General features: G+C 45.7%; 1 protein-coding gene across 4 annotated transcripts in view; it reads left to right on the top strand.

Moving 5' to 3' along the window:
* Positions 1–20,642, top strand: part of LOC147626069 (ultraviolet-B receptor UVR8-like) — a 91,979-nt gene that overhangs the window by 53,647 nt on the left and 17,690 nt on the right. For all 4 annotated transcript variants that reach the window (XM_086817629.1, XM_086817628.1, XM_086817627.1 and 1 more), the window contains exons 5-8: positions 17,496–17,651; positions 17,742–17,915; positions 18,100–18,171; positions 18,543–18,614. In XM_086817629.1, coding sequence (XP_086673755.1) covers positions 17,496–17,651; positions 17,742–17,915; positions 18,100–18,171; positions 18,543–18,614 — 474 coding nt within the window. The remainder of the gene's footprint in view (positions 1–17,495; positions 17,652–17,741; positions 17,916–18,099; positions 18,172–18,542; positions 18,615–20,642) is intronic.

Below are 20,642 nucleotides of genomic sequence, written 5' to 3'. Positions count from 1 at the left end.
TTTAGGAGCATTTGCCATTCAGTTCCCACAGTAGACAAGTCTTTGGTTCAAAGGATTCAACTCCTACAGTCGACCTCAATCCCGGTAGAAGAAGTCAGAAGGGGGCAGTGGTTCGGTGGAGAAGGATCACCAGAGGAGTCGAAAGGTTGTTAGGTATACCACCCAGCAACAGTTTAGCAGAGGGGAATGTCACGTGCACACCCATCAGGTGTACAAGTGGCATGGCATCATCAAGCATTAATCAGGACATCTAAGTATTAGTCAGGCATTTATCAGCATAAGCATGGGGGTGTTTCAGCACCAACATCAGCACTTTAGTCATCATGAGCATATAAGGTATTCATGTGCATCAGGTCGGGGCATTTGCACCAGCCGACAGCCTTTTATGACCAGCCGACCAGCATTTATGGCATTTATGTGCAGTCGTGAGCATTCAGGAGCTGGCCGACTGCAGTAAGGCTGGCCGACCGGCATCACTCACACATATAAATAGAGGCGCATCCATTCAGTCCATCAGACATCAGCGTTTCATGCATACATCATCTCATCTCAGTTCAGCGCATCTCATCCAGTTCAGTCCATCAGTTCAGCAAACGCCTAGAGCATCCATCTCCTCAGTGTTTCCCTCCCAGGCAACAAGGAGAGCATCTGCGTTTCAGCATCAGTTCAGCATCCCATCAGTTCCAGCCATCCCTTCAGCGTTTCCTTCCCAAGAGACAAGGAAAAGTTAGTGGGACAGCAGTTCATCCAGCATATCAGCATATTCAGCACATAGGCAGCATATTCAGCATATAGTTCATCATTCCTATCTCCTACATAGAGGGAAGCCGGCATCGAAGGGTGGACCTCAGCATTGGAGCAAGGAACAGTCCTCAACATTAGCATTTAGCCTATTCCTCTCATCCCGAGAAGGATATCCATCTAGGACAACATCATAGATCTATTTAGATCTCATTGTAACCCATTCATCTAATATAGCTGCATTGCATTGCATTGACACTATTTGTCTTTCTTAAGCATCATTAAGTGCAGTTTAGTTAGCCTAAGGTTGTGTTTACGAGGGTCAAATCCCTCACGTGTCACATTATAGATAACTGGCATTAATGTCATTGGTCTCCAATCATTAAAGGATTCTTCCAATGCTTTTTTAGGTACCAAAGTCACAAGGCCTCTTTCTAGGAATCTATCCAATCTAGCCCAATATTGAGTCAGAGCATTATGGCTATATGTGAATCCTAGAATTCCAGCCATAGTAGAAAGCCAAAGATCAGAGGCATCTGTTTGCAAAATGAAATTGTCCCAAGCTTGATGCACATGTAACATATGACAAAAGCCGATGTATTATTCTCCCTTTGTGGAGAGTTGTTAAAACCTCCACAAACAAAGCATTTGTCAACCGGGGAAGGAATTAAAGAAATTCCAAATCTTTTGCCGTTCATGGACCATCTGCAATGTCTTGGGGAATCTCCTTGCACGGCGCCACTTCCCCACCAAGCTTGGACACATGTGCAAGGAGCCTTGTGACGCTACTTGTGTAACCCTTCCCGCAAAAGTTACACGTGCATTTCCATGACCTCGAATTACCGGTAGGTTTCTCACCGGTGGTGGTATATAAGGCAAATGCCTCATGCTTGTGCGAACCCTTGGGCGTGTAGATCTGCCCAACTGGATAGCTCTCTCAACTAGAGTCCCATGGGGTGCTCGCTGCTAGGCCGTTGGCTGTGTCCCCTCCCGGGTAGTCCCTCTAAAGAAGTCAGTAATCTGTCTCTGTGTGGACTCCTTGCCAGTCTGGCGTCTGCTCCTGATGATGGACTCTCTGAGCTTGCGGATCTCCAGGAGATAAAAACCCAAGCAACGCTGATCACAATAGTCCATGACTCTAGCCAGTGGTCCAAATCCCTCTCTGAAAAGGCAATGGTAGCGCCCTCGAATCTCATAATATGCTGTGCAGCGACAGATGTAGTGCTCCTCCGTGTCTGGCTCTATCCAACAAATCAAACAAATCCTGTCCCCTGGAGGTATGCCTCTAAATCTTCCTGTCTCTATCTCTAACTGATGTGAGGAGGTGCGGATCTTCCCAATGGCGCACCTCAATCCATGAGACAGATGGGTATCCATGTAGCTCGGTCTAAGTATAAAGCCATCCTTAGTGGTGCGGAGAAGATGGTCTCTATGGAAAGCCATCTACGTCCCCAACTCCTGTGAGGGCTCTAGCCATGTCCTCCTAGTGTCCAACTGAATGAGATCCTGTCTGATGACTACTAATCTCAGAATGTGTCAAGGTGAGAGAGGGTGCCTCCAGAGAGTATTGGAAGGGTGGAAGTCTGTCTAAGCTGAACCCCTGAAGCTCAAACCAGGATGCTATCTGCGCATACCAACATGAAGTGTCTCCCTCCATGGCTAGCTGATGAGAGGACTCTAAAGCAAGTCGTGCATACCGGTGCCGAGGAAGCTCCCAGGTGCTATGAATGAAGGACACTGATCTGGCAAGAGCCTCTACTACGATCAGTGGTGCTCCCATCTCGGCTCGGATAATCTCATGGGGTACCGAGGCCTTAGCCCGAATCATCCTGGAGATCATGGACACAAGTGGTCTCTCCATCGATCTCCATCCGTCGTATGTGCGTCCTGATCGACTGTGACGATCTAGGCTAGGCCCCCAGATCTGTACTCCATATAGCATAGCCGATGTGACCAGTGTGTCAAAAAGCCACAGCTTAGTGCGTGGCTCGTGAAACTGTACCTGTGAGCACATCCTCTCTAGACCTCCTAGTGCTGCATATCCTCTAGTCAATCTGGCCTCTGTTGCCCCCCTCATGGAAAATGTGGGCCTAGTGAACACCACTCCAAGATATGTGTATGAGTCAACATACTCCACTGTCTCCTGCCCATATGTGAAAATAGGCGCTGATCTCCAGACCCACTGAGCTGTAGTGTTAAACACCATAACCTTGGTCTTACCAAGGTTCACTGAGAGCCCACTATCCTGTGCATAAGCATGTAAAGTATCCAAGTGCCTCTGCTTACCCTCTGGTGAGTCTGCTATAAGCACAATATCATCAGCATATAAGAGCAGAGGTATCCAAGTGCTAGCCAACTGGGCTCCTCTGTCCCCTTGTGTCCCAATATAATCAGAGATCTCATCAATGTATAGTCCAAATAGAGTCGGAGAGAGCGGGCAGCCCTGTTTCACCCCTATAGTGGAGTGTACTGGCTGGGAGAGACCCTCTGAAGTCCGCACCTGCCCAACTACTGTCTCATAAAGTGCCATAATATCCCAAATGAGCTCACATGGAACCCCCAAGTCTTGCAGCCTGCGCATCAGTCTAGCTCTGGGCACTGTGTCAAAGGCCTTGCGGAAATCCACAAAGCCACAGTAGATCCTCCTCCCATGTGCTCTGCCCTCCTCAATGATAGCCCTGAGGGTAAAGATATGATCCAAAGTAGAGAATCTACCGGCCTGTCCCTGAGCTCGGACCCCTTGTCTCTCTGCCCATCTGCTCAACTCATGCTCAAGAGTAGAGGCATATACCTTGGCCATCAAGTGACCAATCATAATGGTGCGGTAGTTAGTCGGCAGGCTCGGATCTCCAGACTTGAGTACTGAGAGATAGAGCCTAGAGAGCTTGAGCCTTGGCCCTTGACTCTTGAGCTTGAGCCTTGAAAGTCGAGGCTTGAGCCTTGAGAGAGAGAGAGAAAGAAAGAAAGAAAGAAAGCTGCATTAACGTCTACTAGAGGCGAACTCGACATATGAGACAAATCAATGTACAACTGTCAATGTCTTCTGGATGTCCAGAAAGAAAAGGACAAAATGAACATGAAATAAAGTATGAAAGTACTGAGCTAGTGGGGGGGTGTGATGACTACTGCTAGAGGCGCAGTATGCAAACATATATGCGTAGGGTATACAAGAGAGAGAGAGAGAGAGAGAGAGAGAGAGAGAGAGAGAGAGCTTGAGGCTTGAGCCTTTAAGGCTTTAGCCTTGAGAGAGAGAAAGAAAGAAAGAAAGAAAGCTTTTATTAACGTTTTCCAAAAGACCGAACTCGGCCTATGAGACAAATCGGTGTACCTGTATGGGGTATCCTCTGTCATCCCAACAAAATGAAAAAGTACTGAACTAAAAAGCTGAATCTGGGTGTGCAATAAGTACAATGAGTGGGGGAGGGGATGGAGCACTACTACTAGGAGAATGCAAAGCTATATGCATGGAGTATACAATCATGATATGCAACCTAGCTAGCTCCATCCTGTACCATACTGGGGGTATAAAATGGTATACATCAATGAAGGGGGTGTCCACAGCTCCCTGAAGAACATGCCTGGGTCTGCTCTGAAGCGAGCCAGTCGCTCCGCACCCTCTCTGTGACTGATCTCTGTCATCTCTCTTTGGTATAGGCGTGGTGTCCGAAAGCCAGGTGTCTCTGCTCTCTGGAGAGTAATTACCTGTCGTGTAGGGGTTGGGAGTGGGATGGATCTCTGAAAAAATGTAGTAATCTGTGTCTGTCGTCCCCCCTCTGGAGCTGTCTGAGCCTGTAATGATGTCTCTCTGTGATGCTGTATGTCTAGAATGAATCTCCCCAGTATGCGCTAGTCTGCTGCCTCAAAGATCTGGCGTAGGGAATGTGGCTCTCTGAATGAAATGGGATATCTCTCTGTGATGGTTGTATATGCTCTGCATTTGCATACATAATGCTCCTCACTTTCCACCTCCTCTCTGCACAATCTACATACCCTCTCCTCTCGGGGGATCCGTGCTGCTCTGCCAGTCTTGATCTCCAATCGATGTGATGAAACTCTAAGCTGACCAATAGCCACTCGGGAGCCGTGTGGTAAAAAGCCCTCCATGTATCTAGGCCTCTCTATAAATCCATCATCAGTGATACTCATGAAGTGATCTCTGTAGTATAGCATCTTCGGTGGAAGAGGCTATGTAGGCGATATCCATGTCTCTCGTGTATAGAGCTGCCATAGGTCCTGTCTCAATACTCTGTTCCTCTCACTATGAGAGAGACGGATATGTGGTGCATCCCTGTCATACTGGAATGGTGGTAGATGATCCATGTCTAGGCCATGCTGTGAGAACCAATGTGTGACCTGTGCATACCATGATCCTCTGTCTCCTGCCTCAGCCAGCTGTCTAGATGCCTCAAAAGCTCTGTATGACAATCTGTCCTGTGGCATCTCTCTGAATCTGTCTAGCAGGCATATAGTTTGGAATATGGCCTCTACCATCATAGGAGGCGCAGCAAACTCTGCTTGGATAATGTCATGAGGTACTGATGACGATTTGCTGCGTATCATGCGTGCCATCATGAGGGCCTGTGGTCTCTCTATCTGTGTCCACCAATGGGTAGCAAGGCCTGGCGCCCATACCGCTACTCTATAGATCAATGCTGGTGTGACTAATGTGTGAAATAGCCACCCCTTCGTCCGAGGCTCTTGAAAATGCGCCTTGTGGCACTGTCTCTCTATCATAGCCAATGCTGCATATCCCCGTGTCAATCTAGCTCTGGCTGCTGAACCCATGGTGAAGCGTGTGGTTGCTGCTGAGAAGGTAACCCCTAGGTACACGTAAAATGTCACCACCTCCACCTGGCGTCCTGCGAGAGTGAATGTCAGCTGACTCCTGCCCTGTCTCGATGTATGAAAGACCATAACCTTGGTTTTCCCAAGGTTCACAGTAAGACCCCTCTGTGTGTGCAGAAATCATCGAGTGCATGTAGATGTTGCTGTAGACCTCCTGGAGACTCAGACACTAATACAATATCATCAGCATAAAGCATAATATGTACTGAGGTACCTGCTAAATCAACTCCATCTCCGCCTCCCCGTGTAATGAAGTCAGCCACCTCATCAATGTATAACCCAAATAGTGTGGGGGAAAGTGCGCATCCTTGCTTCACACCAATGGTGCTAGCAATAGTCTTGGACATACCTCCTGGACATCTGACTCGCCCAAAAACCTGCTTATATAATGCATAGATGCCCCATGTCATATCTACTGGTATGCCAAGAGACTGCAGGCGCTGAAAGAGCCTCTCTCGTGGTACTGTGTTAAATGCCTTGCGGAAATCCACAAAGCAGCAATAGAGCTTTCTCTTCCTCACTCTGCCCTGATCAATCATACATCTCAAAGTGAATACATGGTCAGTGGTAGAGAAAGCTCTCCTGAAGCGTGCCTGCCCTGATGAGCGTAAACCTGCTCGCTCAGCATATAAGCTAAGCTCTTGCTCCAACACTGCACCATAGAGTTTGGCCAACACGTGGCCAACCATAACCGTCCTGTAGTTGCTCGGATTGAGCATATCCCCTGTTTTGTGAATCGGCACAATGGTGTGCATCGTCCACTCTGCAGGCAAACCCTCTGCTAGTACCCTGTTAAACAGGTGTGCAAGAAAAGGAGCCAAAGAATCTACTGCATATATGAGGTGCTCACCGTGCAGGCCCATATGGTCGGCGGCCCGTCCATGCTGTAGGCGGCGGATAGCTTCCTTTACCATCGAGTGGGTAAAGAAGCTAGTTGTGGTAGGCCGAGGCTCTTGTGGCTGAGGTATAGGTGGTTGCTGTGGGGCGTGGTATAGGCCCTCTGCATGTGTGTGCCATGTCTGTGGGTCTGCAATAGGTGTCGGTGTCCGGGGCTCTCTGAAGTGCCACCATGAGATAGGGCTATCTCTACTCATGAAGAAATGAAAGATCTCTAGCTCTTGTATCTCTACGAAGGTCCGCCTTTTGCGGCGAGTAAGTCTCCTCATCTCTCTCCTCGACTCCTGCTCTGTGATGGCTCTCAAGGCTCTCTGTATGCTTAGCCGTGAGTGTAGGGCTCTGCACTCCTCATCATACCATCTGTTCTGGGGCAAAGTCCCAGATCTCGCAGGCTCTCCTGAGTGGACACGATGTGGGAAGGTCTGTAATGCAGCCGTGTGTAGGAGTGATGCCAGCTGGGCTGTAATGGTATCCATAGGTGCCAGGGGATCCATGAGTAGGAGCTATCCTCTACTCTGCCAGTGTATATGTCTGCCATGTCATGTGTGAAGTAGATGGTAGTGTGTGGCGTCGGTATGTGGGGGGTTGGTGATACTGGTGATCCGGCTAGTGAAAATGCCAAGTATGTATGATCTGCCCCAATAGGACGAGGTGGAATGGAGAATGAGGTGACAAGCTGTGATGCCTCCAAAGACCCCATAATGTAGTCTACCATCGTGCCTCCGATCCGTGTATGACCCCCATGTGGGAAGCATGTCAGCCCTCCTGATCCCGGCCACTGTAGAATCCCGTTATAAATAACGAGACGATGCCTGGCTCCAAACTCTAGTAAGTGGTCCCCATAATGTTCTCTGTCTGGTCCAGTGTCCTTTGATGCCCGACTAGCCCCTATCTGCTCTGGATCCACAGGGTGGAGGATCTCCATGTCATCATAGTCATACACCTCACACTGTCTGCTTTGTGTGTGGGCATTGAAGTCGCCCGTAAGAAATACTTCCCCTAGTGTAGAATAATGCATAATCTCCTCTGACAGACAAGTGTATGGCGAGGCTTCTGTCTCCTTCTCTTGTGGCATGTCCTCTGTAATGACATAGGAGGATCCTGATGGAGGAAAGTAACATAGGGCTATGTATATAACCCTGTCCTGTGAGAGCTGTAAGGTGATCCACATGTATCTGGCCTCTGGATCCTGTGCTACCACTCTCAGTCTCCCCTGTAGCTCCCGTCTGAATAGAACTGCTACTTTCCCCGACCCTCTCGAGGTACCCTGGCGTGTGGTCCTCCTGTATGCTGACTCCCATTGGAATCCCTCTACTCGAGGTAGCCCTCTCTCTGGGCTCTGATGTGTCTCTGTCAGAAGTATGATGTCTCTCCCCACCATAACATGCTCCAGTCGTCCAGGATGCACCCATATTGAACCATTACAGTTCCATACTGCCATGTGTATCTCTGTCAGTGGCCTGGTCTGTGTCCCATAGGCCCCAAACTGCTAATCCATGGGCCGGCCATCAATGATGACCCGACCATCTCGATAGAAGGCCTTCTTGCCTTCTCTCCTCGCGTGTAAGACTCGTGGCATGCAAGCTCTCCTATGCTCAAGCTGCATCCTCGTGAGATGATCATCCAAGAAAATAGGAGCTCCCTCTAAACCTCGTAGTATGACCCTCTTCCTCATGAAGGTGACCCTCTCTGTCTCTCCTGCAAACTGTAGGATGAGGGCTCGCTTGCGTGTTGAGTCTTTCCCGGCTCTCCATGCTTTGGTGAAGGGGAGAGGGTCCTCTTCCCTGTAGCCTAGCTTCATGCATAGAAGCTGTCCATCTTTCTTGGGAGTGGAGTTGGGTGTCTCGGCTATACCTATGACTCGAATGTTGAGGCGGCGGGCATGCCTCATCTTCTCCTCCTCAATGGTGGTGTGAATGATTTGATGTTCTTCCCTTTGAGTCTCCTCCATCACTTCTTTGCGGATGTTCTTCTTCACCACCTCAACCCATTCTGACTGCTTGGCTTCGAGTTTTCCCTCCATGTCCTTTGTGATCTCCTTGGAGATCTCTTCTTTGATGGCCGTGAGAGTGTTCTCATTGATCTCCCCTTCTTCCTTCTCGGTGTTCTTGACGGCTACCAGTTTCACTTTCAATGCACTCGCCTCCTCCTTGAGTGCCATGTTCTCTTGTTCAAGGTCCGTAACCCGTGCTTCGAGGGCCATGATGTGCCGGTGTAGTTTGTTCTCCACCTCATTGAGGTTGGAATGGGATGTCTTCTTGTTCTCCTTGATTAGTGCCTTCATTGCCGTCTGGACGGCCTCGAGTTTCTCTTGGAGACTCGGGGCCATTCCTCCAGATTACTCTGCAGTCCTTCCCACAGGCACGGAGGAGAGAGAGAGAGAGAGAGAGAGAGAGAGAGAGAGAGAGAGTTATGTTGCTGCCTTGGGGGCCTGAGCAAAGGTAGGAGAGCAGGGTGCACAGTGCGAGCACAGCAGAGCAGCGGCGGGTGGCTGCCTTGGGGTTCTGACGAAGAGCGAAGAGACTAGCGGGTAGGGTGCACAGTGCGAGCACAGCAAAGCAGCGGTGGGTGGATACAAACAGGGAGAGGCCACTCGCGCGTAGCGGGAGCAGGCCAGCACAGCGGGCAGGGTGCACAGTGTGAGCACAGTAGAGAGCAGCGCGCCAGGCGCAGCATAGTAGGGGGTGCGCAACATAGCGTGGACAGGGCAGCATGAGAGAGAGAGAGAGAGAGAGAGAGAGAGAGAGAGAGAGAGAGAGAGAGAGAGAGAGAGAGAGAGAGAGAGAGAGAGAGAGAGAGAGAGAGAGAGATTTTTTATTAACGTCTTCCAAAAGACCGAACTCGGCCTATGAGACAAATCAGTGTACCTGTGTGGGGTATCCTCTGTCATCCCAACAAAATGAAAAAGTACTGAATTAAAAAAGCTGAATCTGGGTGTGCAATAAGTACAGTGTGGGGGAGGTGATGGAGCTCTACTACTAGGAGAATGTGAAGCTATATGCATGGAGAGAGACAGAGAGAGAGCTTGAGCCTTGGCCCTTGAGAAAGAAAGAAAGAAAGAAAGAAAGCTGTATTAACGTCTACTAGAGGCCAAACTCGACCTATGAGACAAATCAATGTACAACTGTCAATGTCTTTTGGATGTCCAAAAAAAAAAGGACAAAATGAACATGAAATAAAGTATGAAAGTACTAAGCTAGTGGGGGGGTGTGATGGATGGAGCATTACTGCTAGAGGCTCAGTATGCAACCTATGTGCGTAGGGTATACAAGAATGCAATGCAGATCTTTCTAGCTCCAACTAGTACCATAATGGGGGTGTAATATGTGATACATAGGCGATGGCGAGGCAAAAATACCTCGGAGCATGATCTCCGGGTGTGAGTGTAAGTGAGCTAGCATCTCCTAGATATGGTGTTGATGTCGAGCCCGTATCTCTGTGATCTCCCTTTGATGTAGTTTGGGGGGGGGAGAGAGAGAGAGAGCTTGAGCTTGAATGATGAGAGAGGGAGAGACCTTGAGAGCTCTTATACAAGGCCAAGGCTCAAGCATGGAGGTGAAAGCCTGAAGGGATCCAATGGCCATTGGCACATGTTGATGTGACATGCCCAACTTCCAAGGGCCAAACGGCTACAACAAACAGGCGAAAGAGTCAAAGACACATGGGGAAAAACGATAAAAAACGGGCAAAAATGGCGTTTTTCCTAGTCACGTTTCGCGGCGTTTTTCCTAGTCACGTTTCACATCTGTCCCAGTACAATACGGTACGGTGGGAACGTTTCGCTGGACTAAAACGTCCGCTAGCCTGTAACGTGTTTCGGATACGTTCGCTCTTGTAGTTTCGCAGCATCCCGTACTTTACGTACCTGTGCTGCAGTACGCGTCCCGCAGACAACTATGAAGGCGAAGGTGGCATTGCACAGTCGGTGGCAGATCTCCTCGTCAAACCCGGCCACACACCTCTCTCCACACACCACCAAAAGAAAAAAACCTCTCACACACACATACACATTGTCACCGAAATCGGGGACCTGGAACAATAGAATACCACTTCAAATATAGACAGAGCATGAAAACAAGGCGGAAGAACCATAAATTTTATAATAACACCGCACTCAGCCGGAACGGCCGGCCTCCCCTAGGAACTTCTTTGTTCAGATAGAAGCTTTTACAATAAACCAAGGTGCAGGTGCAGACTTGCACTGGATTTTCCACAAAGCATCAGCAAAACTTTTGCCAGATCACTATCTAGGACCAAAATACAGAGAGCTCCAAAAGCTGTCCAAAACTGTGTTGGTGAGAGTGCCCTCAATGGTCTCGTTGCATTGTGCCCACCAAATGTGCCATTCCACTATACTATTGATGATCTCTCATCTGTAACAAGTGTCGGGGGACTAGGTCTCTACTGGAGAGTTGGGGGTGGAGATAGATTCAATCGTGAAATGTGTGAGCCTGAGGGTCTATCCAGGCGACTACCACCAAGGACTATCTTCTTTTTGCCTCGGATCTCAACGAGCCGCCTATCTCGAGTCTCCTCGGGAAGCCACGTGAATCTAGTCTAATTGCCCAAAGACTAGGCGGGGCCCAAGTTGAGGGGGCCCCTGGCTATGTGAGAACGCATGCCCACGGGGTGGCCGCTAGGCATCATGAAGAGGCGGTTGGAGATCAATGACTAGCGGAGTCTCTCCTCGTCCGAGGCCGGGGGGGGGCTATTGAAGGGCTGGCTTGACCCCAAGCTCTCATCAAACTTGTTGCAAATGACCCCAAGCTCTCATCAAACTTGTTGCAAATCTATCGTTAAAAGTGATGCTAAGGCCTCCATGAAAATCCATCATACACACTGGGAGTCCAGAAGCCGCTAAGTGAGGGGGTCCGAGCTGAAATCTAATCAATCAAAAAAGCTTTCTATGGCTCACCACGTGGCAGAAGGCCTCTGACGATCAGCTTGCCCTGCAGGGCTCTGCTCTTCTCATCATGCATCTTATTCTTTTGTGGACCATGCCCTCATTGCAATGAATAGGAACTTGTTTCCTTTGAGGAAGCACATGAAAACGATCATTGGATGCATGCCATACATGATGAGTACGACTCAATCCTCAAAAATGACACTTACTGGCCTTGGAAAACGCCCAGCAAGATGTGATGTACCACATGGTGGCAAGGAGCACATGGCCGGCAAGGGAGATGAGTACGACTCAATCCTCAAAAATGACACTTACTGGCCTTGGAAAACGCCCGGCAAGATGTGATGTACCACATGGTGGCAAGGAGCACATGGCCGGCAAGGGAGATGCGGGCGGTACTCTAATACAAAAGCATCTTCTGAATGCTCAAAAGAAGGGGCGCTAGGTGTTGCTTGACTGAAATGTCAATCCCAACTTGGCACCTGAGGTATTTGATCGGGGTGTCCCTGGGGATTCGCTGGAATGACTCAATTGGGCGCCAAGCCGGGGTGGATGAAGGTGCCACCCAAAAACCACATGACTTGTGCCAATTGATCTGGCCCTAGAGTAAAAAGTCTCAATGTCTAGAGCGAATCTCTGAATGTTTCCCTCATCTCTTGAGAGGTAGGCGGTTGTGTCATCTCTCGGCTCCTCTCGAGATCTGATGGGGAGATGGAGACCCTAGAATCCTGTCTCTTGTGCGGAGAGAAAGCTCGGCATTGCCTCAGCTACAAAGAGGCAGAGGAAAAAGGAGAGGGGAGATCCCTGTTTGATTGATTTGATTGATCTGGGAATTAGAAACGTGTCTCCCGTGGCTCCTTGGATGAGAACTTGGCTATGAGTTGTCGAATAAAGGGTAGAGACACCTCTGATCCATGCTGTTGGAAAGCCCATCCTAAGCGTGGTTCCCTCCAAGAAATCCCAATCAACTTTGTCATAGGCCTTCTCAAAGTCGAGAAGTGTCCAACCTGTAAAGGCCATGGCTTAGAGTACCGGAATCCACAATGATGTCTCCATCACTCTGCTCTTGCTCATAAACTGTACACGTGTCATTAACAAATCTGACTACTAGGCTCGCCCTAGCAATGACAGAGATTGACAACAAGTTCTTTATAATGCCTGACATAAATAGGACTTTTGAGAGAGCGATTATCCCACCATTTGCAGTAGTGAGAACAACCTTGCCAACTCCTTTTACTGGATATGAAGAGTTGTTTGCACATGTGAGTGTTTCTCCTTGAGGAGCCGACTCAATGGAGGAAAATAAATCACGCTTAGAAGTAATGTACTTGCTAGCACCACTATCAAAGTGCTAGACATGTTGATGTGTCATTGACATGCATATATTATGGATAAAAGGATCATAACTGCAGTGGACAATGAATGTCCAATCATCCTGTGCATAGTTCATTGACTCCTCCTTTTCAACACTTGGTGCTGATGCATCAACCACAACCATGCTTGATTCTTTCTTTTTCTTTTCTAGCCTTTTTCTGCATTCATTGATAGAGTAGTTGCATTTGCCTTTCTTCTTAGGCTTATTACCTTCCTTCTTAGCATCCTTTCCAGAACATTGGGATAATTCTTCCTTTGGCTTATAGCCACCCTGAGAAAAGGCTTTGCCTTTATCTTTTTGACTGGCAACGAATGCCTAATTTTCCATACACATACTAGTTCAGTTTTAGTTTTGTCAAGGTTGCTCTTCTTGTAAGAGCATTGCAACAAACTCATCAAACATAAGGGCATTGGGGATACCCTTTATCTTGAGCCGAACTGTGGATGTAAATACTCGTGCCTTGTTATGCGCATCCCAAGCTTGCTTGGCAGTTTTACATGAGCGAATACGAGGAATAACGCTCTTCATAGAGAGTGCCACCAATGCATGTACTTGTGCATCCCTGCCATCCACCTACCTTGTTCTAGTGTGTGAGGTGCGGAGGTAGATGCCACAGTTACATTTGAACTAGTGTCATCATCCAAAGTACTTGTACTATCTTGTGCTAGCGAGATAGAGCGTGCCTCAATGCCAATGTGATGACATTCTAAAGTCCTTTGGCAAATACATGACCCATTATATATGACCACAACGGGTAGTTGGACTTGTGAAGCTTATCCTCAACAAAAAGCATCCCAAATACATTTCAGCCTGCCATTTTAGCTTGCAAATAACTAATCTCTGACACAAAATGCAAATATCCCAACCACCCGCAGGTATTGTCAACGCCCACTGAATGCAACTGAAATGGTTGGCAGTAGATTACTGATGTCGAAGGAAACTTGCAAAGTGTATGAAAAATTGTAGAGTGTGGAAATGATACTTCGCAGGAATGCAGAAATCAACGATAAGCTATTGAAGTTATTGAAGATGAGCTCGAGGATGCGATGTTGAAGATGACGACAGCCTTGTCTACAACACTAAATGTTGCTGCTGTAGCAATGAAGAAAACCCAAAATCGAATCGAAATGACACTCCCTCGAGATGTTTGCGGGAACTTTATGGCACGCGAACGAGCCTCGAAACGCACAAAAACTCTATTAACGTAGTTAACTCACACTATTGAGTATGCCTTCTCTACCTAAGAGCATAGCTCAATCTAACATAATCAAAAGAGTAGCTCAAGGAGAAGATGACAAGGAGTGAGGGCCAAGAGAACCTATTGTGATACCAATTGTTGGAGTGGAGATCAAAGTAGCAACACACACATAGATGCAAGCCGAAAAGCAGTTGGTGGCCGGGTAGACTCGAATTACGGGTGCTTTTCAAACCTAGAGACCCAACTTAGTTGTAAACTTGGAAACTTGGGAAAATCTAAGAATCAACTTTAGCTCGTGGAATCCTAAGTAGAATTAAGGTAGAAGTGTTCCCTTTGTAATCGAGGAATACGAAGTCTTGTTGAGCCTAGGGGACTCGTCGATGCCTCTTATTTGTGAGAATTAACACACTCGTAAGAGTGCGTATTAGCTGGGGGAGTGAAAAACCTCTTAAAAAGGAAAAAAGTGGCCCAACTCATTATTAGCCTATGTCAATACATCACTACCATATAAATGGCTACAGATGTATGCAGAGGAGACCAAGCCTTCTTCTGGACAAAGGTGGACTTGTCACAAGGCGACACCAAGAAGAAGAAAGGAAAGTGTCATTATTGCCATAAGCCAGGGCACTATATCGAAGAGTGTTGGAAGAGACTTGCAATGTTGAAAGTTGATGAAGACTTTGCAAACTTTGTTACTTCTATCTCCGACGACAAGCAGCAGTAGCCAAAAGAAAAAGCAACCTAGTCAATGATAATTGAGCTTTCTCGCCACATTCCACTATTTAGGAGGGGGGAGGGGGGGATTGGGGGGGGATGTTAAATATTAAATAGTGGTTAGTGTGGGAATAAACAAGTGCTAGGTGGTTGTGTAAACTAGCATTGTATTATGTGTAAGCTTAGGCTTTAAATAAATCAATTTCGATGTGTGTGAACAACCGCTAGTGTGTATGAGTTCTTTTGTGTGAGAAATCATGTAAGTAGTGATGTGTGGCAAAGTGACACCTATTAGGGACACTTGGCATCACAACGGTTCCAATGTGAGTGAACAAATGCTAGCGTGTATGAGTTCTTTTGTGTGGGAATAGCCTCTTAGCAGGATATTATGTAAGTAGTGATGTGTGGCAAAGTGACACCTATTAGGGACACTTGACATTATATCGGTGGTATATGTTGTGGGAGCCTATGCCTACACCTTGTAAAGGGGGCCTCTTTGTCATGACTCAACGCAAAATGAAAGAAATAATTCTTTGTATCCTTTGTAATAATTATACTTTTTTCTATGTTTTTCATGTTTTCCTTTGAATTTAGATAAGCAAGAAAATCCATTCATTTGGATAGATTCATGCATAGGAGTTGGCTACTGGTAAGTGGCCATAGGTCATGGTGGGTCCACGCAGTGGGCTAGAACATGGATAGTGCACACTTCCATCTATATGACTTGATTGGGCGCCTATGGCCAGAACTCAAGCATACCAGGGTCAAGCTCGCACACAGAAAGGATTGATGCCTGGGAGTGGGCTAGATTCGCCAAAACAGACAGTTGCAATCGATAAGATGGCATGACCAATTAAAGTCTATGTTAGAGTGATTGCTTGATTTTCATTTTACATGAGTTAGATGCATCATATTGAAAAACCATTACTGTTTTGTGAATGTGGACGAAAAGAGCTTTCATTTGACTCCCATATTGGGGGGTCCCTAAAATCTAGGGTTGGGTCTTAAAAAATAGGAACCTCGGTTCTCCCTAAGAAGAGGCTAACCCTCAAAATTTAGGAATCACTTACTATATTTAGTAATTTTTGCATCCTAACTGTGCTTGCTGAATTTGGAGGTTTCTATTTTTTGGCAGTTGACACCTCACCATAGAAAGTTCTAGAAGAATGGACTTGTGTCCCAACACTTGTCGCTTGAGCTCCAAGTGTTCTAGAATAATGGACAAGTGTCCCAACACTTGTCACTTGAGTTTCCAAGCGTCCCTCCACTTGTCCCACCTGCTAACATATGGCTGGACACTTGTCTTTTTCAGCCCCACTTTCCCTCTTAAGCCTTGAAGCTCTCTTTTCCTATAAATACAACCCTTTTCCTCTCATTCTACACACAACTCCCTTGCTGTAAATCAGTCCCTACTCACCCTAAAGCAGTCCACACCACTTGGGTACAACCCCTACCTCTCCATCAACACTTCCACATGATGTAACTACTCCATCTTTCACCTTTTCCCATGCTGTCGATTATTGCAGCAAGTCTGTAAATGAGGTTTCAGCTCTCTTATTACTCCAATTTCAGCTTTATAAAGCGTATTTTCCCTTCATCTTTGGATCAAGTACAAAGTTGCAAGCATTGTACAGCTCTACATCAACAAAGAGGCTGATTACTCTCTCTCCCATTCGGGCTTCTCACTATCTAAGTGTTGTAAGAAAATGAATTTGCATACTTGCTTGTTTTTGTATGTTCACTAGCATAGACTTTTGCATGGTCTGTGAGAGTGAAGATTACTTCTTCTTCACTCTCAGGTTGATTGTAAATGAACTCAATTCAAAAGTACTTGGAGTCTTGGATTGAGTAGAAATAAATTCCCATCTTTGGGGGGGGGGGGGGGGCATCTTCAACCCTCAATCTCGCTCCATCATATGTCTCTCAACTTTACTTCCAATATGTATTGCTATCTTATGCACGTGAGTTATTTGAAGTTAGTTTTGTTATTCATCTATTTTAAGTGTGGAATAACCATCGAAAATAAACGGGAATACTAATTGTTAAGCATACCACGTTGTACGGGGCTATTACACTCTTCTATAAAAAGAACCATTTATGATAATGAATATATGCTTTCCATGACTCTTGTATTTTTCCCTAATCCCTTTGCAGTTGTGGTGATAATCTTGTTGGTCAACATCTCTCTTTCCCCCCTCCTCCACACACACCCCCCCAACCCCCCAAAAAAAAACAAAAAACAAAAATCAGCTGTGCTCCTTGCACTCTCACCCTGAGGTACAACAGTCAACACAACCCACATTTTGCCCATAATCAACTTCACAAGCCACTCAAACTTCAAAGCACAGCCCAGACACATGTAAAACAGGTTAGCCAGGTGGGTTGAGGCAGGGTGTATTACATTGAGGGACAAAGATGCATTCTTTGTTCTCATCGTTAATGTTTCGTAAGATTATAGGTAGGTATAGATGGCGACAACTAGCTGTCCATCTTCTAGATTTTGGAAGAGGCTATTGAAGGAGACATTTTAGGACTGAACATGAAGTACGCTTGCACACTTCTGATTCAATATGCATTTTTTTGTTGTGATGTGTCCTTTGCATGTATTTCTAGTCTCAAGATTGTTCTTCAGCATATGTCATTCTTATACTTTTGGCCAAGAATGGTGGTTTCTTGAATGACTATCAATGGCATTGTGGGATGGGGAACATGTTTTCTGATGCGCAAGTCTCAAGGTTAACTGCAGAAGCATGAAACAACTTTTTCTCGTTGTCTTCACGTATTCAAAGATCTTAGTTATGAAAACCATTCTTTCGATGCAGGGAATTTCTGTGAAGATGGTTGCAGCCGGAGCTGAACACACAGCTGCAGTGACAGAGAGCGGCAAGTTATATGGTTGGGGTTGGGGCCGGTATGGGAATTTGGGTCTGGGTGACCGGAGTGATCGCCTAGTCCCAGGAGAAGTTGTGTCTATTCCGGTGAGTGATCTTGACTGTAATGTGCCCATTAGAAGCAGCGGCATTGGAGAATAGTTTGACATCTGCAATAAAATTCTGTGGTGTTTGTAGGGCGAGCAAATGAACCTGGTGGCGTGTGGTTGGAGGCATACAATAGCCGTTTCTGATTCTGGAATTCTATATACATATGGGTGGAGTAAATATGGACAACTTGGGCATGGTGATCATGAAGACCATCTCGTACCTCACCAAGTAGCAGCTCTTAAAGGGAATCGCATTGTCCAGGTTTGGAGATTGGTTCTGGAGTGCCTCCTGTTGTGAGATTTTTTTTTATTTTTTATTTTTTATTTTTTTAATCTGGGAGAAGTACACCCAGAGTATTTAATGTTTGTGTAACTCTCCTTCTTGTGCTTATGTGTGAGAAGATTGATTTTCTAATATTTAAATGCGTTAAGTGTTTCATCTGCAGATTTCTGGAGGCTGGAGACATACAATGGCTCTTGATGACCATGGAAAGCTGTATGGATGGGGTTGGAACAAGGTGTGTTTTGGGTTCCTTGATGATAATCTGCTTTGTTTTTTGCAACAATTGAGTAGTGCTCATGAATATGTTCTTTTTATGTAGGTAGAAAAGACCATAGTTTTGGCAATACTGTTGCTGCTTTACAGAGATTATTGTTGAAATGGGTGCATATTGAGTGGCTTTTAGTGTTAGGGTTTAGAAGGCTATATGCTTTTCTTGGCTTGTTTACTTAATGGGCTGGAAGTGGAAAAGCCCATTCTTAAGCTGTATCTCTGTTGCCATTGGAGGTGGTTATGAGTATGATAATTATTTCCTTCAAGACTTGGTTTCATACACTTGGCTTTGGAGATAACATGCATGAACTCTGAAAGTTTTTTTTCTGCTTCCAGTTTGGACAGGTTGGTGTCGGGAATAACGATGATCATAACAGCCCACAATTGGTAAAAATTCCAGATGAAGAGGTGTGCTCTTATCTTTATTTGGCTCCGTTGTCAGTTTTTGTTCAGTTAACATCATGCTGAATATAGGTCCATATCATGCAAAAGTCTACTTGTTGATAGGGAGTCTCTATGGCAGTATTTGTCAAGTCTATTTGATGGTTATGAATAGCTTCCATATGTTATGCTGGGGATAGAAGAATTAAGGTTGGAAATGGGGAGGAGATGTCCGATTAGAGTGTGAAAGGTAAAGGTTGTGATAATAGGAAGGGGAGTCTTAACTGTTGCATGAGAGAGGCTTGTCTTGTGTATCAGAAGAAGACATGGAATGGATGATGCTCAAGCTGCTCTTGTACTCTGTGCTTTCTGATGAAATAATATGCATTTCTCTTTCCTTTGAAAAGGCTTCTAGCCTTGAGGGCGAGGGTGAGAGTTGAGTTAAGAGTTTGACATAGATTGGTTATTCACCCTTTCAATATCCAAGAATTAACAGCTCGCAATCAGCGTCCACATGATTCCTTGGAGGGGAGGTAGGAATCCAGTCTGTGCTGAAATTTTAAAAAGATGCCATATGATTCTTTGGAGGTGGGGTGGCAATCCAGTCTGTGCTAAGATTTTAAAAATATGCCCTATGTCAGGGTTGATTCGGCTGTGCAATTCTGTAAACAGCCCACTGTCTTAGGTGCTGGTGTGGACTGAGCCTTTCTTGCTACAGTCCAGCATATTACCGTCTCTGACACATCAACCTTTTAAAGGTGTTTGCAGGATCAGAATTCAGTATGAGGTACAAACTAGTTGTGCAGAGGCTACCAAAGTTGATGCGCTGATCATGACATTGGCTGTTGCTTGGTGATTGTGAATGCAAGCCAAACTCTGTTCAGAGCACTGCCCAATCTGTAAGGGTCAAAGCTTAGCATTCAAAAAGTAGTGGTGAAATGATTGGAAGCTTTCATAATAAGCAAACACCTACCTAGAGTCAATTAAAATACCTAAAACACACACCGGAGGCTGGGAGTCGAAACAAGGCCAGAGATGTGTGGATTTGCAGAGTGAACCCACTTGAGGTTATTAATTACAATGCTTGTGGCCAGCTCCGAGTAAAGAGTTGTCCACAGCCGGAGATTCAAAATAGTGAACCATCCTCATGAAAGCCTAGATGATTCGGGAGTGGCAAACATTGTGCATAGTACTTCAGCAACAATAATGATATGTCAAAAGTTGAAACATGTATGCAAGGCATTAGGGTTACAAACCCGACTCTAGATGCTGTTCAAAGGTCTCTCAACCAGATTTAGTCGAAACACATCATGATAAGCCTATTCTATACTAACAACATCACCTGGAGCATCATCTTGTTTAACACCTCCACATGCATCATCAAGCTAAGAACACTATGATCTACATCATCTAGAAAATCAAAATCATTGCATGGACTAGGCTAGGTCTACATCTTATAGATTATAAAGACCCTAGTCATCTAGGATAGTAAAAACAACAACTTACTCTATCTAGACTAGTAAAGAGAAACCTTAATCTCTTCTCTCTCACTTTCATTACATAATTTCATATAAAAGAAGGGAAAATCATAAGGTGACTAAATCCCTATGCCCTTGTACAAAAATCAATATGAACTAGATGAGCATTAGATGCACCAATCACATGAAGTATGCACTATCTCTAACATCAAAAACATAGTGAGTATTCGCATTATTTACACAAACATGCTATTCACATAAGCTAAGTCTGAATTTCACAATTCATATCAGTACAAGCATGCATCTTTATTATCCCAGAAAGTGTATGGATGCCTTACTTCATTAACACGAACATAGATTTGCATTATATTATTCATAAAACCATATACTATTATTCATAAAACCATATACTATTAACACAAACATAGATTTGCATTATATTATTCATAAAACCATGTACATATAATACATAATTGACATAGACAATTATACATTCACAAGTTTAACCTCTAGAAAAGAAAGATTTCACAGTTCTTTTTGTTTTTCAAACTAAACTCTCAACAAATTCCTTATGCAA

This window comes from Cibotium barometz, chromosome 23, assembly GCF_041138505.1.
Source record: "Cibotium barometz isolate CiBa-2024 chromosome 23, ASM4113850v1, whole genome shotgun sequence".
NCBI lineage: Eukaryota > Viridiplantae > Streptophyta > Polypodiopsida > Cyatheales > Cibotiaceae > Cibotium > Cibotium barometz.
The sequence above is the reverse complement of the archived record's forward strand: the minus strand, read 5'-3'. Positions and strand labels throughout refer to the sequence as shown.